At 42.4% G+C, this 24388-nt stretch overlaps 1 protein-coding gene across 4 annotated transcripts in view; it reads left to right on the top strand.

Moving 5' to 3' along the window:
• magi3a (membrane associated guanylate kinase, WW and PDZ domain containing 3a) overlaps nt 1–24388 on the top strand; it is a 121219-nt gene that overhangs the window by 91644 nt on the left and 5187 nt on the right. For all 4 annotated transcript variants that reach the window (XM_067593098.1, XM_067593100.1, XM_067593101.1 and 1 more), the window contains exons 4-17: nt 3873–4079; nt 6355–6523; nt 7395–7474; nt 8166–8223; nt 10172–10278; nt 14103–14303; nt 15887–16519; nt 18443–18474; nt 19118–19358; nt 20107–20201; nt 20564–20756; nt 21721–21933; nt 22212–22397; nt 22547–22640. In XM_067593098.1, coding sequence (XP_067449199.1) covers nt 3873–4079; nt 6355–6523; nt 7395–7474; nt 8166–8223; nt 10172–10278; nt 14103–14303; nt 15887–16519; nt 18443–18474; nt 19118–19358; nt 20107–20201; nt 20564–20756; nt 21721–21933; nt 22212–22397; nt 22547–22640 — 2509 coding nt within the window. The remainder of the gene's footprint in view (nt 1–3872; nt 4080–6354; nt 6524–7394; nt 7475–8165; nt 8224–10171; nt 10279–14102; nt 14304–15886; nt 16520–18442; nt 18475–19117; nt 19359–20106; nt 20202–20563; nt 20757–21720; nt 21934–22211; nt 22398–22546; nt 22641–24388) is intronic.

Raw genomic sequence — 24388 nt, 5'->3', positions numbered from 1 at the left:
TACACACAATACTTATTAGTAGTAACGATTTATTGGTGGCTTGATTCTGCACGAGATTTGCTAACAGTAAGAAAAATATAGAAAATTGTCATATCCTGTAAGGTGCTAGCCATGAATAGCAATGTTCCCAATTCCCTTCCTGCTGAAGACTTTTGATGTATAATTTCCCACCTCTCTTTTCCCTCATCTTCTGTCATCTTTCTACTGTCGGCTATCTAATAAAAAAGGCATAAAATGACCCAAAAATAATTTAAAAAGCAGGTTTTAGACTCAAGTAAGAGCCCGTAATACAATGCATGTTAACTCGGTGAATTTCATCATATGAAAACTTAGTGACACATGATGCTTCGTTCAGTCTCGACAATGACTTATTCAACATTTTATTAAACAAGGCGTTTCTTTGTCACTCATGTGGCCTTATTCATTACCACATTTTCTGCAAGAAGATATACAGCATCTGTGTTAGTGTTTATTATGTCACTGTTTTGATTTTGTTGTTGTGCCTGTGTTATTTAATCTGATATTCTTTCTTTGGTTATTCACTCATTTATTTATTATTTATCTATTAGAATTACAAATGTTCACCTGTTTGATCTAGCTCACTGTTGTTGCCAATGTTCTGGCTGTTTTTAATAATTAAATCTAATTGTTACTGCTACAGCTGGTTGAAATCTTTGATATGATAAAGCATAATACATACTGGTGTCACATCAAAAGAAAGACAGTGGGCTTTTTTTTTTTGTCGTGATAGAATATTAATAGTATTAACCATTTAATTCTATTAAATGAAGCTGTGAATAATCAGTGACTGCTGTGTATATTAAAATGATTATACATTGTGCTAAATAAAATAATAGAGCTGTCAGTAGACGCCCCTGGAGCAGTCGCAGAATATGAATGCTGAATTAAACTGTATTTATTTAAAATAACTTGAAGCAAAACTAAATGAGGGGCCACTTGAGATTCAAACAAACAGCCCATTTAATGAACTTTGTGAAAAGACCCGACTGCTCAAAGAGACATTGCACTCATTCTGTATGTGAAGTTAAAAACACTCAGCCTCCAGTTCTTCGTGTTCTCGGTTTTTTTTCAGATTGTATGGTTTTATTCTAGTTGAAGTTCTAAATTCTCATCAATTACTGCTTTTCATATTGTGGCTCATTTGTACAGTATAATTACACGAACACAATCCATCTCAATGCTCTTCCTTATTGTGGCCACTTTCTCCCAGCTCTTGCTAATGGGTACTTACAGAGGTGATATGTACCTTTTTTGTGTGAGCCTCAGAAACTGTGGAGTGCACTGAACAAATTACCACTTCCAATTTAAGTTCCCAAATTTTCATTCTGTCATTAAACTCCCCATTAATTACAAACCGATTTAATGGTTTTCAATAAGATCCTGATGCTAATACTTCGTAAATTAAAACATGATTCCGTGTAATTACCTTGATCAATTATAATTTATTGTTTAACATCACACTCGCAGTGTGCTTTTTAGTTGTGTGTTGATTGTTTATTTAGAATATCATAATCATAGCTGTTAAAAAGGCTTCAGCTGCAGAATCCTAAGAAGGTTTGATGGTTATTTCTGTTTTGTCGTCGTTGTTTTTACATGTGAGGCAAACCAGCCAGTATCTTGTTTGTCTTGTGAAAATTTTTGATGAGGTCACCTTCAATTTGTTTGTCCAGCACCTGACATAAACTACGTTGATATGGAATATCTGCAGTGAGATATGAATATGGATATCTGCAATGATATCGGCTGATATATCGGTCTGGCCTATTTATAGGGTGGGCTCCATTGATGATTTGAAAATATTTATTTAATTGGGGAATTTAAAATCTGAGAGGGCAAGATTGTTCTTCATTTTGCTCTGCGTGACATTAACACACGGTAAGGAGCATTAATTCACATTATATCTGTCAGTAAGAGAGTGTTCTCCTTTCTCATTCTCTGCTGCCTCCCATCCTTCCTCCTTTATTCCCATTCTCTTATTGCCAGTATACTCCTTCATCACAGTGTCTGTCCACTCCTTGGTGTGCTGTTTAACTGTTACAATACAGCATTCAGCCACTCAGACACAGTCACAGACACAGTCTTTACCCACACTGCAAACACTGGAAGACTGTGCTTTCCCAGAGACAGATAACAACCAGTGAATCAATATTTGTACCTTGCCTTACAGACTATTTTTTCAGCTCCTGTCCTTCGAAGTTTTCATCTTTTCTATTATTCCTGCTGCACAGAGAGAGAAGGTAGTGAGTGGTAAAGTGGGTCACCCCTCTCCTATGGTTGAGGAAAGATGAAGACTAGTGGCATTCTTGTCCCCCCCCACCCACCCCTCCCGCCCCCCACCTTCCCCTTGCTCTGTGGAGTCAGGCTGTTTGCCCCCTTAGGCACCAACATGACAGCAAAGGCAAGCTGATGGACTTAAATGGGCAATCAAGTGCTTGAGAACCTACCTTGGCTTGCAGTAGTCACAGTTCCCCAGGGAGAGAAGCTGTAAATATAACAACAAAACAGTTTTTTTGACTTTGTTCTGAAGGCTGGGACTACTGCAGTAGTGAATAATAGTAGGATCTGATGATAATAATAACATACACAAAAACATACTTTTGAAACGGATAAAAACAAAGTATAAGATTAAGAAAACCTTAACCTTATTGGTCAATAAGATATTGACCTGATGAGGGCGCTAGATGAAAAATCAGGGACCTCAAAGGACATTATTACATACCGAGGGCCACATGAATGTCTGTATGAAATTTCATGGCAATCGACCAAATAGTTGTTGAGACATTTAACTAAAAAACAAAAAATATCAAACTCATAGTGTAGCTAGAGTAAAAACCATGCTTCAACCTCTGGGGGCCATGAACATCTGTGCAAAACTTGAGATATTTCAGTCTGGACCAAAGTGGTGGACAGTCACCACACCAACATTGCCATCCCTAGACCCACGTCCCTATCATAGCTAAAAATATGATAAAATAACATTAAATTTGAAAAACATCCTATGGCTAGGCATTGAACATAGACAGCCTTTTTGTGAATGGGAAGCCAGCTAGGGATCATGTCTCTGCTGCTACATTACAGGCTCCTGCTGGATGGTTAATGCACCTGATCAGCAGGTTTTGGGGTCTGTGGGAGACAACATGACCTTCCTCATACTTTGTACTCTAATGGCTCTATGTGTATTTGAGTAGACATACGGTTAAGTGGGTTAACTTTTCCTACCGTGTTGCTCAATAGAGACAGTGATACACAATGGGAATTAGCAAAAGACTAATTTGCTTCAGAAACTGAGGGGGAAAAAACAGTTCTCCTTATCCAGGAGTCTGTTCCAAAACCTAAGAGTTATGACAGCAAAAGCTTGGCCTCATTTTGTTCCAACCAGTACGGCTCCGCCAGATATGATTTGTAGCTAACAACCAGACTCCCCTGTGCGTTAAAAGAAATTTAAACCGCTACAGCACTACATTTGAGGTGATATGTTTTTTTTCTTGATCTTGTATCAACGATGTGTTTTTGCTGCTGCATTGTTGTTTAGTTGTCTCTTTCCCTCCTGTGTTGGACTGCAAAGCCGAAAAGAGACCTTTAATTATTTCTTTCATATTGAACACTTGTGACTTTGTGTGTGTTCTCTCTGGTTCCTAGTCATGTGGACCACATACAAGGATAGAAAATCCTCAAAGCAAGGTCAACGCAAGGTTGTCCAGCATTTTTTTTCCCAATCCAGGGGGTAGCTGTAGGGTTTGAACTTGGGTTTAGGATTAAGGTTAGAAGTGGATTTGGGTTAGCTAATGGTAAGTCTCTCTCTCTCTCTCTCCCTCTTTTTTGCCCATTCTGTCTTTTTCTATTCTTACCAGGCAATTACTATGGCACTCCTAAACCCCCTGCCGAGCCCAGCCCTGTGCAGCCAGATTTGGTGGACCAGGTTCTGTTTGATGAGGAATATGACAGCGAAGTCCAACGAAAACGCACAACTTCAGTCAGTAAGATGGACAGAAAGGACAGTGCCGCCCCAGAGGAAGAAGAGGAAGAAGAGAGGCCTCCTATGGTCAACGGCCTCGCCGGTGAGACACGCCACTGACTTTTTATTTTTCAATGCGTCTACAATTCTTCCAGCTAGTTGTAATGCGTCTGTGCTCCATACTGCTTTCCTTCAAATTTAAACCCCAGGAGTTTTTGTTTTCTCGATTTATTTATTTTTTTGTCCAGCAGTTCATTATATATTATAATACAAAACAGCAGGACCTTGTTTTATTTCCTCCTTATCATTCTTTTCGCCAAACAAACTTTCTCAGGATTAGCTGTTCTGCATGCAAGGTCAGCACTAAATCACAGCCCCGCAAAGTCAAGAGGTAGCCAAAGTAATGTCTGAGATCAATAGGAGCAATCCCTCGGTTAGAGGGATAGACTTTGTCCTTGTTTCATTCTTTCACAAGGATGTTCTCACATTGCTCATGGCACAAACAAAATCAGAACGTGTTTCAGCTAATGGTAGATGGAAAGAAGTTAAAAAAAAACCCTCTAACTGCTGTGTCATTATAAAACAGTAATGGTAAGTCAACATTATGTTCCAACATGTTACATAATAACTGTCCATATGAAATAATTTTTACTACCATTCACCCATCTTAAACCAGCCAACTGAACAAAGTAGCAGCTTCTGGCTATTTGCTGCTCCAGCTGGAGCATGCAGGATTCAGCTGTCCTGTCCTCTGTTTTGGCTTCAGTAACAGGACTCTGACCGGCCCCATCACACCCTGGTTTAGTGCTGTATGGCGCTGCTAATCTACATTGATGGCAAAATGAGCCGCTCTGCATAAAAAGATGATGAAATAAGAAAATGTCTTAACTGACACTCGCCTGAATAGACTACAGAGCAATGCAGCCACAAGACATTTGAATTTTGACTATTTTTTTCCTCTGTTTTTTTCTAAATATGAGGAAAATAAGATTATTTCCATTATCATGTTATGGCTATTACTATCACATACAGTGTATGCACTGCATGCTCCAAGTTCAGATATGAAATGTCAATAGGCTAATTCAAATAATAAAAAAACATTTGTATATACTCTTTTATCCAGATCTAGTATCCACAGGAGGAAGGGGAAAGCGTCTTTACACTATGAGACTCGATATCATGCCAAGGGGACAGTGAAGAAATGTGTAAAAAGATAAATGTGCATGTAAAATGAGCTGCTCATCTCACATCCAAGAGGGAAACATTTTCAGAGACACGTCATCTCTATGGCCTTGGGCAATAACGATGGCAATGTGGAGCCCTGCCAAGAAAAACCACCCATCGCAGAAGGATGTCACTCTTAATCCTTGAGTTCATGAGTTGCCTGGTTGCAAATGCAGTTTATTTTATACCTTTTGTCAGCATGTGGATGGATTGGACTGTTTAAGTAGTGAGGATGCTCAACAAAAAAGGGTAGCAGAAGACATAGTGCCATGCCTCAAAGGGAGTTTAACAATGGTCATGCATTACCACGAACAGACAGATTCTTTTGTGTCCTTTTAGCATTCTCATCAGTTTATGAAGCATACAAGGCCACATTTGCAACATCCCAGTTTATATTTCTCTGCGAGGGCTGAGAGCTGCAATAGCCTTGAGCAAGTTTTTGTATGTAGTCATTTATTCTGACTTTATGAGTGCAGAAACCCCTCCACTGTTCCACCATGAAAAAGAGGCCCCAATTTCAGGACAAAAAGCTCCTGACTTCTTCCAGTCAATGGCTGTCACTTTTCATCTCTGCCATTCAATTACCCCGGCCAAACAAACCGAGCGTTCAATGCCATGATGAAGCTAGGTCGTACACAGCCAGATGAAAACCTGCAGATAAGAACCTCACACTCACAGGCACACACACACACACACACACACATCAAGATTATGCAAATACACAACTACACACACACATGCAGCAGCCTGTGTGATACTAATAGAGTTGCGATGTGGCGCTCGCGGCTGGGCTGAAGCATTGGTCAGCTCTGCCCTTGCCTGGGAGGCAGTTCCCAGTACATCGCTGCTGACATGCAAATCCTATGGCAATTGCTGTGCTTCCGTCCTCTCTCTGTGTACTCTCTCTGTCTCTCTCGCTCTCTCACTACCCCTTCCTCTCCCGTGGATGTAACCGTCCACCCAGTGTGCAGAGAAAGAGCAGCTCGAGCGGCAGCAACAGCAGGGAGAGATGCAAGGAGCCCAGAGGAGCTCCAATGGCGCCACACTCTCACCTCCTGTCTCCTTCTCCTTCTACCATCTCCCGTACCCTTACTCCCAACCCATTCCTTTTTCTGTCTCCATGCCCGTGTCCTTCTCTCCATGCCGGGCCACAGAGCACAAGGACAAGGCGGAGTGGAGGAAGACGGTGCCCAGCTACAACCAGTCAGCCGGGGCCATGGACTTGCGTGCATGGAACACGTTGACACAGGATGAAAGTCAGGAACCCTTGCCTAAAAACTGGGAGATGGCCTACACAGAGACCGGCATGGTCTATTTTATAGAGTAAGTAGCCTTTCTACTGCTACTTGCCTTGCCTTGTTTTGGTCCTCTTACTCTCCCATTACATCAGCATTGTGCTAATCCCACTCCCAGTACTCTCCCAGTTCATCTCTTTTTCTGCCACGGTAAGTCAAATGTGTTGAGAGATCTGGCAGCAAGTCTCTCTCTGCTCTCCATCCAGTGCATTCATCTGTGCTGTATCAAGACAGGTGTTGGGCATGGAAGCTATCTGTGGGCTCACCAGTTGCAGTTGTGTTGTTCTCAATTAAGTTTTTCTTTCATTTCTCCTGTGTTTGATGTCAGGTTTGTTGGCTGGTGCTAAAAGCAGTAGGCCCGCATTGTTTACCTGGCCTGTTAGTGTGGCAAGCAGTCAATGCTGAGCCGCTGACAGAGCCCGGTGCTGCTGCTCGCTGCTAAATCAATACCTCATTCTGCCAGCGAGAGAAACAACAGGCTAAATGGAGCTCACCACCCCTGACCTGCTCCCTCAGTTCTGCTCTTTATGATCTCTGAAACTGCTCATTCTTTCCCTCTGTGGTCGATGTATTCCTCTGTCACCCCCCTTCTTCACTATGTCTCATTCTCTCTCTTTCTTTCTTTCTCTCCTTGTTCCTCAAAGGGCCCCATGAGCTTAAGATTTATTTTAAAGGCTTTTTTTAATAGGCCATTTGATCCCAAAAGATTAGAAGTTTGCCACACTTTGTGTTTTCAGGGAACTTTCAGTTCTATTTGTTTGTCAGAGCTGGTGGAATAGCTCCTGGGTAAAGTGGCTCCTGAGAGTTCTCAGTGCTAATTGCTTAATTGTCACGGTGTCTTAAATGTTTTTATAATGATTTTCCTGTGCCTAAAACCCTGTCCCCTCTTTGTACTTCAGTCACAACAGCAAGACCACTACCTGGCTGGACCCCCGCCTTGCCAAGAAGGCCAAGCCTCCTGAGAAATGTGATGAAGGAGGTGAGACAATATCTGCAGGTAGTTGATGTGCTTGCATGCATTAATACCTCCTAGTCCCACTCATGTATTCCCCTCCCCTAGCCACATACACTTCCACTTCATCCCAACTCCCTGCTGCATAGAGCAGTGTGTGCATGAGCCGCATGCTTGCCTCTCTGAAGGGGGCACTGGCTAACAGACGGAGACTGAACAGCTGAGCGGGCCTGGTCACAGTCGTGCCGGTGACACAGCAGAAACCTCCAGTCTCCAGCCTGCCCCTCTCCTCCTAATAGCTTCTGGGACACATGCAGAGAGCTCATCAGTGCAGCATCTCTCAAAAGACAATTTTCTATAGCCCCTCTTGCGTAAAGATCTCCTCTGCGCTGCATGTGTTTGTCACACAGCAGCAGAAACTCAAGATGTTGCACACATACACACTGCTGGATAGAAAGGCTATTATTTTCCAGGGAGGCTGTGCAACAACTCAGCATTTCCCTCCTCCTCTCCCTGCCTCGTCCACAGTGTGTATTAAGCCCTAAACACATAGTGACAAATAAAAGCAGGCCTCCTGTTCTCTAGATGTAGGTATGCATGCTGTGAAGTTGCCAGTCAAAGCACCACGCCGCACAGCGTGTGTCCAATTGTCCTATAGTGCCTCAGCAGTATTTGAAGTGATTTGTGTTTGCCTTCTCCCTATCTGTTCTCCCCCCAGAGCTGCCCTACGGCTGGGAGAAGATTGAGGACCCCCAGTATGGCACCTACTACGTAGAGTAAGTAAACTTCTCTCTGTGCCTAGGGGGACCCAGAGGGCTACAGCTGTGAACTGTGGTGGATGTAGAGGAAATTACTTGCTGCTTGCTTATATTTAGTCCCTTTGTATCTTTGCTGAAGTGTCAGTCAAAAGCCAAAAACTCAGGGCTTCAATCAACACCTGTGCGGAGCTGTTTTTATGCATGTTTTATTTCTCAAAGATTGAATGAGCTCTGTGTTATTGTATTCACATCTTCTGCACCTTAAAGCCAAATAGCTGAATTTGAAAGGTTAAGATGTATGAAATGTGTTGCTGTTGAATCTTAGGGGAGCTGTGATATGGCATTGTCCTTACATTATTTTCCCACACTCATGCAGAAAGCAATTATGTCAGTACAGAAAATTTTGGTGGGTTACAGCTTTGCGTATGTGTATGTGAGAGAGAATAGACAGTGAAGACAACAGACAATGAAGGGGTTTTGGTCCCTAAGAGGGGAACAAGGGCAAGATTCCATTCTGATCAAGAGTGTAAACAAGAGCACAATGTTTCATTTTAGTCCCATTACTGTGGACAAAGAGGGAGAGACCTGCAGGCGAGTGGGGGGGGGGGGGGGGGGGGGGGGGATCACTGTGCCTGTTTATGCAAGAGGGTCACTGAGAGGCTGCCTCTTCTCTGTCTCTGTATCTCTTTTTTTTTTTTTGTCTAGCAAAAATTTTGTTGTGAATGAACGTCCGAATGCGACAACGTGACACAAAGTCTCATTATTTCTTCAACCGCTGCACAAAAACATGAGGTGTGGCAATCAAGGAGTGAGAAAGTGAGAACAGAGAGCAGCAGAGGAAATGAAAGAGTGCAAATGGCAGAGAGAGGAATGTTTATCTCTACAGACATAATGGGGAGGGTATCTCTGCGCATGAGTCATACACAGCAAGAGCGCAGAGTACTTTTTGTTAAATGCGCATTCACACACGCGCACACACACACACACACACATACCATCAGTGCCCCAGCATGTGGCTGATTCAGTGTGCAGCATCAATGCATTTTATCTTCCCAAGGTGCTGTCATGACCAGGATTTACAACTGTTAAAGCTCATTACGCAGATGAGCTACCTCTCTCCATTACCATCTAACCATGGAGAGACATTTCTCTGGGTAGAAGGAAATGTTTCAACACACAGGTGTGGCCTGCAAATCATTAATTGTTTTTATATTGAGCTTGGTGTAAACTCCCCAAAGTGTAGCTGCTGCTCCTGGGATAGCAAGGCTGTTTATTTTTAGAAACGCTGAGAAAGAAGGCCATGTTTGGGCATGTAAAATGAAAAAAAAAAGGACACATTGTCCTTTACATCTATCTACAGTGTTAGTGAATCTTTTGATCTTGGGATTACAATGCATCGAGCAGATGTTGATCCCATCATGACAATGTGGACTATCAAAGCAAAGATTGCTACTGATCCTCTCTATCCAATTCTCTTTGAATTCACTGGGCACATTTTTTTTTATTTCTGAGGTTTAGATATGCTTTCAATCCATCTGTATGTGTTACACTTCTGGCACAGACCGGTTTCGCTTTGTGGTTTACAGGCTGTATCAGAGCAGCCTGCACGCTACCGTATATGACATGCTGTCTACCCCTTCTTAGGTCATGTCACACGTCGCCCTAGTCAAATCACAGGTTTGCATGACAGGCAAAGATAAGTATCAACAACGTAGACAAGCTGTGTTGTGTGAGGTCAAAAGGTAAGACTACAGACAAATACAAAAGCAGAAACATTAGCTGGCAGCTCAGACTGTGTCCTCAACTGTCATAGGTAATTGAATGAACAAAAATAGTAGGATGTGTGATGTACGCCAGCTAAAACAGGATGAAAACACATTAGCTATGCAGAGTCAAGCTTTATGTAACAACTTGTTCTACTATTTTGAATCATTGTTCACCTAATTCTGTTATCTTGCTTGTGCAGCCACATCAACCAGAAGACTCAGTTTGAGAATCCAGTACTGGAAGCAAAAAGAAAGTTGAGTGTGGACTTGCCCACTGCGGTATCGCCACCGGCAGCCACACCTGCAGGTAACTATACCCATAACCAAGCCCTCTGGAGCAAACTACGGAAGAGCTATTTACAGCATACAATATACAATCTTTCCTGTTGTTTCAAACGTATTTTTTTTCTGAATTGAATGTAATGAAAATGTAATGATGAAAATTATCACCCCCGATGAGAGATCATGTGTAAAAAAAAGTAAGAATTTTAATGCTAGCACGATATAATGTGGTTTTACAGCTTAGGAAAATCATACCATTATAGACACTGTTCACATTCAATGTCATGGTTTAGATTGAAGGCCAGGAAGTTTTTCTTTAGCTGGTCATCAGGGAAAAGGACAGGAAGTGAGATCATTTGCTCTAAATTGCATCCTGGAATTTAATGGAGAGAGAGAGATGGAGCAACTTATGTAACTCTCATGATGAATTCATCATTTCAGCATTTGACTCTTGATTTAGATGATCCTGGAAGAGAAATCAAAATCACAATTTTATAGTATTCTTAGAAATGTATTGAATCATTTTTAGCCATGGCTCTAGTGATAGCACTGTCAGTCGGTCAATCGCTCAGTCCACCAGTTTTGGTTCCAGACTGAAATATCTCAACAATGAAATTTTATACAGACACTCATAGTCCTGACAGGATAAATCCTACTGACTTTGGTGATCTCCTGACTTTTGCTCTAGCATGATTTATAATTGTGTTTTTGAGTGAAATGTCTCGGACAGATAGATTCATGCAGTCATACATTCATGTCCTACTCAATGTGAATAGAAATAGCTTTGTCAAAACTTTGGTTTATGACCACATATCTGCAAAACTAATGATGTTCCCATCAGCCTCACCTGTAGGCTACTGTATGTTTAGTGCTATTTAGCAAATATTAGCATGCTAACAGACTAAACTAAATAGTGAACATAGTGAGTATTATATCAGCTAAAAGTCAGCATGTTCGCATTGTGAATGTGTTATATGTGCATGCTGACATTAGCATTTAGTTCCAAGTGCTACTGTGTCTAAACACAGAGATGCTAACATGGCTGCAGACTCTTAGCCTTGCTAGTTTCTTTGCTGTTATTATGATGCAGACTTCATCTTGTATTGACAAGAGAAGATGTCGTGCAGCAAGGTCAAATAAGCAAACAGATTTCAGACATAACTACACAACATGTTATTTCACATATACTACACATATGACAAATGGAAGCACTGTATAGATAGCAGTGTCAACAACTCGGCCCATTGTGCTTTAGGTCAGTAACTTTTACATGTAGATGTGTTTTTCTTCCTCCTCCTTGTCTCCCCTTAAAATGCAGAGCAGGAGATTATTAAGACACAAGTTCCGGCTTTGTAGTTCTAGCTTTTAGTTCAGTGAAGAAAAAAAACCTATGTAACAAGGTATAGATGTGTTATCCAAATACAGGAGCACGTTTATCATCTCCTTCATGCTGAGATGTCTGTGTGGAAGATGTTCTAACAGTTGACAGGCTGCTGATAAACAGCCCATAGCCTCTGAAGCAATGATATTCAATTTGAATAATGGAGCAGCGCTTCACTGGGCGGCAGAATTCATTTTGACAAGTAGATATGAAATAGGGAGGGCTCTGAGGTCTCTTTGAAAACGCTTTTGCCCCAGTCATTCACCGCAGTTCAAAGATCTCTTTAGAACAGAGGAAGAGAGGGAGCGCGGAGAGACAGAGAAGGAGAAAGAGGTGACTGCTGTTGAAAGTGACTTATGATCATAAATTGCATTTCTACTGGGTCATCTGTTCATCATTTACCACCTGTGGTGAATGCTGCCGCTTGAGTGGTCTGATCTTCTCAGTCAATGTAAAGGTCTGGAGACCCGGAAGCCCCCGTGTTGTTGTAACATGAATAAGAATTATGATACTCTTCCGTACATGCACACACAAAGCATGACCACATTAGTATTCAAACTAGCCTCTGTATATCAGACACCCCTCGGACAGAACTGTCTGCCTCACTCTGTTGCACGTAGACTCAACCTCCCACAGCTGAGGCTCTCTGCAGTCTGCGGTTGATATTGCCTCTGTGTGCCACCGCTCCCAGCTTCGACTGCCTCTCCTGTGCCCACTCTGCACCTTCCCACCCTTGTTAATGAGAATTAATGGTTAGTGGTCTTGTGCAAGTGTGTGGACGTGCGTGAGGTGGCTTCTAAATACTGTTATGACAGACTGGCTAGCCTGACCTCCCAGACAACGCCGCAGAGCACAGGAGCAAAGCACAGTACTATACTCAGCCATAATTACAGCGCTGACAATCCTGTCTGACATTTCATATAATCACTTCACCCCCGAGAATACAGACTGTCCCTTTGTGGCCCACAGCTTAATCAAGACCATGTAAACACGGTTTTGGTGCGTAGCCCCCTCCCCATCCCACTCCTCCTTCTCTCTCTATTCGGCTGTCAGTGTCGCATGGTGGTCATGTAAGAAACAGTGTTGACAGTCTCTTGACATAGCGTGTGAACACGGAACGCCTGGGCAATCTGACGGGGCGTAATCATGTCAAAGAACATATTACACACACGCTCACACCTTAAGTTCTCATGAGGAATTTCATATTTTTGCACCTGCCTGCATATACTCACATATTTACATATCTCGAAAACATCTCTCTGACACTTGTACAGCTCTGATGTGGGAATGTCATGTTAATCATACTTGGCATAATCTTTTTTTTTTTTCTTCAGAGCGGTCACGTTCATCTGCCAATTGCAATGCAATTATGCAAATCACAATCCCATGACATACTGAGATTGGTGTAGTAGGCAGGGGGAATGGGGGGCCTCTATCTCTTCCTCGGCCTAATGAGATTGATGTCCCCCCCCCCCCCCATCTATCAGTGTGGGAACTGCCAGAAAAGGAGCCCAGCATGCAGGGACACAGCACATAACTCATAAACTCATAGGCTCATACCACAGGGAAGGGCAAGCTAGGATTTAGTTAGAATGTCCCTTTTTCTGTCAGGGATAACTCTATTTTTCCCTCTTTCTGTCTCATCGCTCTTATCTCACTCTCTTTCTCACATAAGCAGTCACGCTCACATGCACGCACATACACACAAACACACACACACACAGACACACACACACACACACACACACACACACGGTCTAATATAATTCCTTTCCTGTCTTCTATAAAGTTGCCCCATTTACACATCCTGCAGGCACCACAAAGGAAATTTGCAATGAAAAGTTTACCTGGAAAATGTCAGGCGCATTTCAGGATGTATTTATCGCTGCAGTGAAAGGAATTGGTTATTTTGGGTGAGACGGGGGCAAAATATAGACATTTTGCAATAACTGGATGTTTATTGGGTTTGCAAACAGAGCAGTAGACTTGCAAGTTTTGTATGTATGTGTGATTTATTTGAGATTTCTACTTAAATTTGCAAGTTCTTAAGAGTGTTTGTGTAATTACCAGTAGCGAATGACGTGCTGTCAGACACGTCACTGTGCGAGTGTTGTTATAGATACATAGATAGAGACAGATGGCAATTTATGAGCAAGCTTTTTTTTTTAATATCCTACTTCTCATTTTCACATACACGCGCATGCTTATACATCACAGACAGTCATCTAATCTGTGAAGCTGATGACTAGATGTGCTGCTCTCATCTGTAGAATTAATGGAAATGCAACTCATGGCTGAATTTAATATATTTATTGCTAGACTAGAACCGTGTTATGTGTTTAAAAAGGGTAAACAGAAACATGTAGTAATATAATTAATAATAATTAGGCCATTAAAGATATTTTCTCAATTTCCTTGTCTATTATTTCTTGTCAATCTTTTTACTCTTTCTGCCTTCATCTCTACAGCAGAGGAGCCTGGTAGGGGAGTCCGGGGCTTCACGCGAGATCCATCTCAGCTGCAGGGCTCCATCCTGCAGACAGCACTTAGAAAAAGCCCACAGGGCTTTGGGTTCACCATCATCGGAGGAGACCGACCCGATGAGTTCCTTCAGGTCAAAAACGTTCTTCCAGATGGGCCTGCTGCGCATGACAACAAGATCGCCTCAGGTAGGCTTCACCCACTGACCTACTGCTTATGAAAGTGCACTCCAGTGTCTGGACTGCACATGACCCTAATGCAAAGTCATACGAGGGGGAATTGCTAGAAGTTAACAGGAGACAAATGGACTTTTATTACTTGTCTAAACAAAACATAATCCAGTGTCACATTGACATGTGCACTGTTTGCATGTCATCTATGCCTATGCACACAATCGGGTTTGGCATCAGCGTAGGTACTGTACATAACCCAGTTTTATGTACCCTGAGTACACACTAACAAACACATTTAGACAAAAAAACGCAAAACAGGCCTTTCACTGTGAATGTCACATCGCTTGATCAAGCAAAGACAAATGTTCATTGGCAGTGTTCAGAGGAGCTGCTCTAAACATAGGAAGCTTCTGTCAATAAAGCACATGTTCAGTTTATGGTTGACACCCAGATTTTATATGCAGTCATATATTAGAGATTTAATAGGCCTGCAGACTGGTTGTCTTTTCATGGCTGGAGGGTGACAAGCCTGCTTTCTATAAACTCACTAGTTCAACTGTAGTAGCACCTGCGTATTAGTGGTTCATTACATTCCCTCTGATTGAATATACAGTTACTTGCACTGTGATCACATGCACGGTGATTGTACAGTTGTAATTTGAATTACTGTTAGCGAAGCGTCTCAGGATTCACATTACAGTAATATTGATTGCATAGAATGCTTTTACAGCCATGCCAGTGTTACGACTGAGAACCAACAAGAAAATGGAGCATAGAATAATTATTTTCAATGTTTCATTTCCCTTGAGAATGAGGATAATTGATTAAACCAAAAACTGAATGTAATTAATTTCATTGGGTTATAATGGCGAGCGGCAGACTATAACAGCTTCATAATAGTTTTCTTTTTGATTTAAGACTTTCTGACTACAGGCCCGCAGCATTGATTTATGCCAATAGTAGGATGCTAACTCTCACCTACTGCTATTGTTTTGTGGATGTTTGTAAGTCATAAGAGCTATGTGTAGTGGATCCAAACAGGCACTACATCGGGATATGAACTCATTTCAGGAGTGAAACCTTAGCTGTGTTTGCTCAGAAATTGTATTGATTGCGTAGGTGGGTTGAATCCTCCACTGGGCTTTTAGCCAGCTAGCCAGTCAGCAATTCAGCCGGCCATCCAAACCCATATCTCAGCCAGGCCAAGGGTGATGAGAGTCGTCCCCCCCCTCCCCCCTCCCTTCCCCACCCCCTGCCTTACAGGGAGATGAAAGGAGGAAGAAGAGAACAGCATGTCAGTGATCTTGTTCTATTTTATGCACACTCTCTCTCCATTCCCATTAACATCTTTGAATTTTCTAAAGAGTTGGAGGCGCAGGAGGAGAAATGCATACAGATTCTACTTATGCAATCCAGCTGGATAATTATAATTTCCCTTATTGTGATAACTCCGTCAGTGACATTAGTGTTTCTTCTTTTATTTGCCTTTGTGTGCAAACAATTTTTCTATCGTTTGCATTCCTCCCAGTCATCACGGTCCACACTCTCTTAATTAGCCCATTTTACAAACATGTCAAAGCTCTTTGTTTGTCTTCTAGGTGATGTGATTGTGGACATCAATGGGACATGTGTGCTGGGGAAGACTCATGCTGATGTGGTCCAGATGTTTCAATCCATCCCGATCAACCAATATGTGGACATGGTCCTGTGCCGGGGCTACCCTTTGCCGGAGGACTCAAGCAGCAGTGAGGAGGCTTCAGGTGGCCTTTGCACCTCCAAGGACACTTCCCCTTCCCCCTCCACCTCCACGCCACAGGACCCCCATTACACAATCCCAGATGGAGGAACCCTCTCCAGGCAGACTGCCGCAGTGCCACCCATGACCAACGGAGGACGCCACCACCACCATCCTCACTCCCACCAACACCATCACCACCTTCCTCACACCCACAACCAAGAGGGCCCTGACCCCACTCTGTTGCAGCCAGAGCTCGTGAGTGTGCCCTTGGTAAAAGGCCCTGGAGGTTTTGGATTCGCCATTGCCGATTGCCCTCTGGGCCAAAAGGTGAAGATGATCCTGGATGCTCAGTGGTGTCGCGGCTTGCTGAAGGGCGACGTCATCAAAGAGATCAACAGACAAAACGTCCAGACGTTGAGCCACTCCCAGGTTGTGGACATCCTCAAAGACTTGCCTGCAGGCAGCGAGGTTAACGTCCTGGTGCTTAGAGGAGGTGAGTCGACAGAAATGAGAGTTCACATTGCTGCAAGAGCCACAGGTACTGTAAGCCTGCGACATTGCACTAATCCTCAGAAGTATGTTACAGCTGGCGGGGTCACAGTGCTGATGCTGTGACATCTCTGCTGTTAAATCGTCGCTGTCTATATTAATTTACTCAGGTTACTGTTCAGACAACAAACAGGTATTTGTGCCTGGAGATAGTTTAGCGGTTTAGTCCCACGCTTCTGAAATCATGTTAATCCCCACACAGCTTTGTGTCGCCAGTAGTCTGCTTCTCTCTTACTCCCCCTTCCTCCTAAAGGAAAACAACCAGTGAAACAATAGAGGTGAGGAGCCCACCTGCTCGCATTTGAAATTAATTTCTTGAAAAGAGACAGTGAGAAAGCAGCATCGGTAGACCAGCGTTGTCAAAGGTCTATCCAGAAGAGGGGAAATTTAATGTCACATGTACAGTGTTTTAATTGGACGAATAACAGGATGGATTATGGTGTTCACCGGTAAAGCTATAGGTATTGCTACAGGACAAACAGACCCTCCCAATGTTAAATAAAGCAATTTCACGCTCTGGTCCACACCAACTCTGCATCATCCACCATGCACCTTCCCAAACAGAGAGGAAGTCATGCTTAGTCACATGGTGAGCTGTACTCAGAAGGTGCAGAGAAATGGCAGTTTCTGTGATTCACTTGCTGCTTAGAGAGAGAGAGAGAGAGAGAGAGCGGGAAAGGAGGAGAGGCAGAGCATGGTGGGTAATCATTACCCTTTTTCTTACTTCAGGCTTTCACTGATTTGAAGGGCTTGTTCCCTTTTGCCTTTACTGCAGTGCAGTAGCCTAGATTCAAGAGATCAGTGTTGCACCCACATATCAGTTGTACTCAGCTGGGCTCTGCTCTGAGCTCCAGGGGTTTGTCCTGCGTGTGTGCGAGTGCTGCTGTTATTAAGTTTTTGCCCATGTGTGCTAGCCTTATATGCATCTTTTTGATGGTTCTGCGGTTGCATATCCAGGCTGTGTTACTGCTTAAAAAGGAGCAGGAGATCACAGCTTTCCAGGACTAATAGGAGCAACGCTGCGGGGCTTCCCTCCGGACACCCATAGACCAGCATTAGGTTAGGCTTTACTCCCAGCCACAGGCTAGAACTCCCTTCCGATGACAGCAGCAGAGAGAAATGAAACAGGAAATTATTTGGCCCTGCTCCCTGTTCTGGATTTAAATCTGGAAATGAGACAAAGTGCCCTTCCCCGTGGGATATGCACTGTACTCAGCGGATGAAGAGATATGATCAGGGACTGTCAATAGAGAGATACCACCAGTGCATTTACAGTATTAATATTTTAAAAGGAATTAATCAAAACTTGAAGTTAATCTCTCCTAAGCTTACACCAGTAAACATTCATTAAAACAACTAATTTATCACAATTTGCTGATGACTTTTGCATATGTGTAATGGAAATCTACAGACAGTGAGAGTATTTACGGTGTTCTAGTAGGGTAGCAAACAGCTGGCGAGGTTTACTCTGACAAGTACATGTTTTCCCATGGCTTAGCATCACCTCTGTGTTTCCCACAGTGTCCTGACTCCTAAACTATTTGTGCTACCGGGGTATACTGCCCCCTACTGGTTGAATTATATTATGACTCACTAACAGAGAGGAGAGCAGAAGGAGGTATCACCAAATAGTTACAAATCCTCTAGGCGATATTATTACAGTAAGTTCACTAAGTTACGAAGTGCAGAAAAAGGCGTAAGAAGTGGGAGAGCTTCTATCACTGAAGGCCAGTAGGTCAGTAGTGTGAAGAAAACTGCAAGTACAACTCATCCTTTAAGCCTTTAAGCCATTCGATAATAGGTGTTGTTGTTTTCTTAAACAGTTAAATTCAGAATTTAATCTCTTCTTCTGCTTCTTTGCTTACAGGTCAGACATCTCCTGTGAAATCTCTAAAACCAGTAAGTTGTAAAATACATCTTTGCATTTTGTCCTGTAGGTTGGAACAAAGAACATACAGATGATAAAACTGCTGCTGAATTATTAAACAGAAAAAAGGTTTCAAGTTTGTCTTGGTTACCCATAAGCACCACTCAGTGTGTCTGCTGTGGAAGCTGTTATAGCTACATTATTCAGGGAGCCCACATTAGCCGGGCTGTTATTTCTGGAACTGCATGTGGGTAAATATGCTGGCTCCTGGCAAACAGCAACTTAACATCCCTCTGCGTATGGGTGTTTAAGATGATATGCCATGTTCAACAGCTTGTTGCTGTATTGCTCCTCCATGCTGCACTCTTAAAATAGAGAGGAGCTGAGACAGCAACAAGCTTACTCATACTGTTTTATTGGTTCAACACAGAATGACTGTGTGGTTGCACTATTCAAAAAAAAAAAAAAAAAAAAGACCAGTGCAGTTGTTTGGGCCCACAATTCTGCAATTTTCCAGCCTCTATTTTTGACGTAAAACATTGACATAAATAAGACGATATATCATACTATATATTATTAAATAAAGTATATTATACATGGATAGTCATACATTTATTTTGTGGATGTTTTCCTCGTGATCACCCGAAGTTATTTCTGTTATTTCTCTTTTTGCAGTGCACAGCTCCCATGTCCCAAACCCTGTCCCATCCCGCTCCTCAACAGATGCCCCATCCCTGTTCCCAGGCCGTAACACAGCCGCAGCGACAGGATATAATCAACAGCCCGGAGGCCCTGGCTCACCCGGAGGTGCCCCCCAACCCGCTCCCCTTCTCTACCAACACGCTACGTTCGTCTTCACCCAAACCGGACGCATCTGAGCTCTACCTCAAGTCTAAGGCCATGTTGGACAGCAAGCGTAAGTATCCGTGATGTACTGCGTAGTGGTTTTCATCCTCATGGTTCAGGACCCACCCGCCATTTTTCAACATGATCATGGATGCACAGATTTATGTGTGACGAGACTCGCAGATAATGATTATTTTTGTCATATCAATTCATCTCACAATTATTTTTCCAATTCATCAGTTAAATGTATATTTAAATGTAATTATGCCCTTTGCAAGAGTCTACACTGATGTTCTCAAACTGCTTGTTTTATCTCATCAACATCATGTGGTGTTAAATGTACAATAATATGAAATGAAGAAAACAAATCTTCTCAAATTAATTCACATTTTAGAAGCTACAACTAGCAATTGGTTTATTTTTACATGATAAATAAGCTTAACAATTAATCTAAGTATTTCATCATTTCAGCTCTAATTGTGAAATTAAATAATGTTGTATTATTTTAGGGTATTTTATCTGATGTAGGACATCTAATGATCTCAGTTATGACTTTAAACAACCAGTGATAAGTAAGATAAAATGATATAATCTTTGTAGTTAATTGAATTGAATATTTTTTAACTGGTGAAATGATTTAAGAACTCCCTACAAAGTAGAACAACTGCATTATACTACACACACGTTGTCCACATGCCCGACAAACACTGTGATGTCTGGTTGACTTCACCCACAAACGGCATAATTAATGTGTTTTGTCTTTCGTGGCTATTTTAAATAAAAAGACTCATTCTTTCACTCTTTCTCCTCCTCTGCAGCTCCCAATACCAAGGACCTGGATGTGTTCATCAAAAGAAACCAGGAGTCAGGCTTTGGCTTCAGAGTCCTTGGAGGCGAGGGGCCGGATCAACCGGTAAGTAGCGGCGATGCACGTCCAGTCGTGAACTGTACATCCATAGCTTGGCATGCTGCTAGAATCCCAAACCCTTAGTTACTATAGACCAACAGGCAGACGCTAAGCAAATCAATATTTGTGCTGCATTCAGTTACTTAAATAGCCAGAATTTCTACTATTGCTGCAGGACAATGGGGAAATAAATTGTCAATAAAACAGCAAACTCTATTTTCCACTTTGGAAACAAGGCATCAAATACTCAAAGCAACTGAGAGGATTTCAACCGATTATTTACCACGAAGCCAGTCAGTCCTGCGCTCACTCTGGCTCAGATCAGCGTGTCAACTTGTTTTCTCTTATATACTCTCTCGCTTCCTCAGGTGTACATCGGTGCCATCGTGCCGCTCGGTGCGGCTGAGAAGGACGGGCGTCTGCGGGCGGGGGATGAGCTGCTTTGTATAGATGGCGTGCCAGTTAAGGGCAAATCCCACAAACAAGTGCTGGAGCTGATGACCAACGCCGCCCGTAACGGCCAAGTCATGCTCACAGTTCGCAGGAAACTGTCACATACAGGTTGGTCTACTTTTGAATAATCAGCTCCGTGTTTCTCTGAGGACGCTCGAAGCTTTAAAGGATTGTTTTTTTTTTTTTTTATGCCTTTTGTTTAGATCTGTATGCTAGAGGAAAAACCTCTGAGCCACAGCTTTGATCTTGGATTTTTTTCACTAATCCTTTAAATTTGTTCTGGATGACTTCCTTGCGGATAAATCTGAATAAATGAACTTCGACCGAAATTGAATTTCAGGATGTTATTCTACGCACAGTTTTCCTGAAAAGAAAAAATAAAGCTTTGAACGAGGCTTCTATATTTACTTTAATAACAAGGAAAGTGAATGAAGAATTTCATCCCCATACACGGAATAAAATTGCCTCACAGTGGCTCACAATAAACAGTTTGAGATTGTTTTCTCTGTGTTTATCTGTTGAAGCTGATTGGAGTTGTGTGTGAAGGGCAGTGAAGATTAGATCAGCTGGTGGAGTTGATTTACATCTCAAAGGATGGAAAAAAAAAAAAAAGAATATGCTGAGTTTTCTTTTTTCAACAGCACGAACCCTTTCTGCATTCAGGCTTGTTTACCCCCGCAAATAACCACTCCATGAATAGTACAAGCACTTTTTGAAATTACTTTGGATTTGATGTATTGCAACAACAGCTTTTGATCACGTTGCTGAAATTAAGCATCAATCATGTAAGGGTTTGTGATTTCAAAGCAAGGGGTTTAGAAAGAGATTCCCTAATGCCGGCTGATAAAACAGGGACTCAGCAAAACAAGCACACAATGAAGAGAGATCTCAGTATCGGAAAAGTGGCTGTGTTGAATAAAACCGTTGTGTTTTGCATTATTTATGGAAGGATCTTTAGAATTATAAATTCTGGCAAAGAATTGTTCGTTTGTAACCAATTGTGAAGCTCTAATCCAAATGTGTTTGTGAATGTCAGCATTCTCTCATGTTTCTATGCGTCGTCGTTTGTCAGATAACGGTGAGGAAGAAAGCTGCCAGCAGCCTCAGCAGGTAGCGTCCGCCCTGGTCAACAGCTCTCCCAAGATGCCTCGCGTGGAAGTGCCGAACGCTGTCTTGCCCTCCCAGCCGTCTCGGCCAGAGTGCTTTGACGTTACTCTGCAGCGCAAAGACAACGAGGGCTTCGGCTTTGTCATCCTCACCTCGAAGAACAAGCCCCCGCCTGGAGGTCAGGAATGAGGAAAAACACATCTTATATAGATTTGGGAGTATGAGGTCATTTAGGGCTTAACAGTGGTCTGCAGCATATTTAAGAAATGTTGAATATTAGAACATATAATGCTAAATATACCCAAAATAAAAAAAGTTAACCTGAGATCATATCTAGGTAGTATTTAAGTAAGCAGGTGATGGTTCAAAGCGTAAACAAAGAGTGAGATAAAGATAACAAAGCATGATACAAACAGGTGTGGCAGGTTGTCATTCCTCTGCTTTTCTCTGTTCTAGTAATACCTCACAAGATCGGCCGTATCATCGAGGGCAGCCCTACAGACCGTATAGGTCAGATGAAGGTGGGGGACCGTATATCAGCCGTCAACGGTCGGTCCATCATGGAGCTGTCGCACAATGACATCGTCCAGCTCATCAAGGAAGCCGGCAACTCCGTCACACTCACTGTCGTACCTGAAGACGGTAGGTTGACGGTGGAGAAAGTCTCAGTTCTGTGAAGCTGATTTCCAGAAGAGAAGGTTTTTGAGATTGTTTTGTAGCAAATCGCAAGAGTGTGGTCTTCCTATTCGTCATTCTAAACGGGTGGTGTTGTATGAATTATGTTCTTACAGACAGCGCTCCTCCATCTGGAACAAATTCAGCCAAGCAGAGTCCTTCAGCACAACACAGAGCTGTGGGCCAACAGCCTCCCAGCTATCCAGACAGGTACACGACGAGGATACACACATACTCCCGTGCAAGCATAAGCATTCACACAGGCTTGCCAGCATCCCTTTCAGACACTGAGTCCATTGGAGACAATTTAATACAAGCTCTGCTACTTGAACCATAAATTAGCCCCAATCCTCTGAAAGCAGACTCTGGTTTGTGCTACATCGTGGCCCATTACCATTTCTTGTGGCCTGCATTCTCCTTGTTATTCAGAAACACAGAAAATCCCCCCCCCCATGGTCACTGTATGGATGGTGAAGCAAAAGAAATAGATGAATAAGGAGTCTCACTTTCTCTTTGATCTTTCTTTTTTTAAAAGAAAGATTACCTGTGTCAGAATTTTTAATCCAGTGCCGCAGCAGCAATTCTCCACCATCATTTCTCTCTCTTTCTATTTCTTCTCACCCGTTCTGTTTCACTGCCTATCAGCATGTGTTCCTCTTGTCCTCATTTAGCTCTCTGTCCATTCCTCAGCAGCACCCACCCACCCTCCTCCTTCTCTGTCTAATCTCCAGCACATGCCTTGGGTCAGTCCAGGCTATATATGAGTTGTGGTTGTCAGCTCGGCTACATGAAGTGTGTAAACGCTTCTCTATGCCAGAGCTGCTAAGAAGGCCTAGACTCTTTTAGATAGTGTGTCAGCATAGCTAAGTTTCCACAAAGGCATTGTAATGAGCTCTGCGGAGCATTAAAGTATGCCCCCCCCCCCCCCCCCCCGTTATCTGCCACTGAACTGTAAAAGCGACACAGCTTTCTGAAGGATTTACATTGGTCTCTGTGCGTTGTATAATGAAACCGACCCAAAGAGGCTCCCGCTGCTGTAATGAAGGCGTGGCGGTGTGTGGATCATACCGGACACAGCTGAAAGCAAAGAGAATGAGACTCTGTCGACACAATATAGAGCATCTATATAATTATATATAATTCTCTTGCATGGGTTGCCCCACAGCAGAGCTTGAATCCTTTACCTTTAGACCTTACACGGACCATAAAACTGTATTTTGTGCTTCTGAATATATTGGTATATATGAATATTGTTTATACCTATATCTCTATATAACGTATTTATACAGTGACATTATAACTGTTTGTACTGGCTTCTTACATACTTCGTACCCAGCTATCCATATTATTTAGTTAATTACACTCCTCCAAACATAATATAAAATATAATGAAATTCTCAGCATTTTTATATAACCCAAGTTTTTTAAATTTTCCTTTTTATTGTGTTTATTTATCTTTTAGTTTATGTACTTGCACAAATAGTCTACTTCTTTGAATCCTGGTCATCACAGGTCCTTTCTGTGTGTAGTTTGCATGTTCTCCCTGTGTTACCGTGGGTTACCGCCGGGTGCTCTGACTTCCTGCTACCATCAAAGACATGTATGTTAGGGTTAATAGTCCTGTCAGTGCTCCTGACCACCACTGGCACTGGCAAAAAGAACTAAAGTTGATCCCCAGGTGTTGCACCACAGCTGCACACTGTGTATAGGATGGGTCAAATGTAGTTGTTTCAATGTATGTGAGTGTGAAATGACAATAAAGAAATCTTAATGTCAAATCTTAATCTTAAAAGACACCTCACCAAAAAAAAGCAATGAAAACAATAACATTTGAAATGCTTTTTTCTGTGCTGACATTTGTTTCTCATCTCAAGAAGAGATATTGTGACATTTTGTAACACAACAAGACTTCATATCTGTAGTATGTCAATCACACTTTATAATGTGTTTGTGGTCTC

This window comes from Thunnus thynnus, chromosome 6 (assembly GCF_963924715.1).
Source record: "Thunnus thynnus chromosome 6, fThuThy2.1, whole genome shotgun sequence".
Taxonomy (NCBI): Eukaryota; Metazoa; Chordata; class Actinopteri; order Scombriformes; family Scombridae; genus Thunnus; species Thunnus thynnus.
Note: the sequence above shows the minus strand (reverse complement) of the source record. Positions and strands in the feature narration are given on the sequence as shown.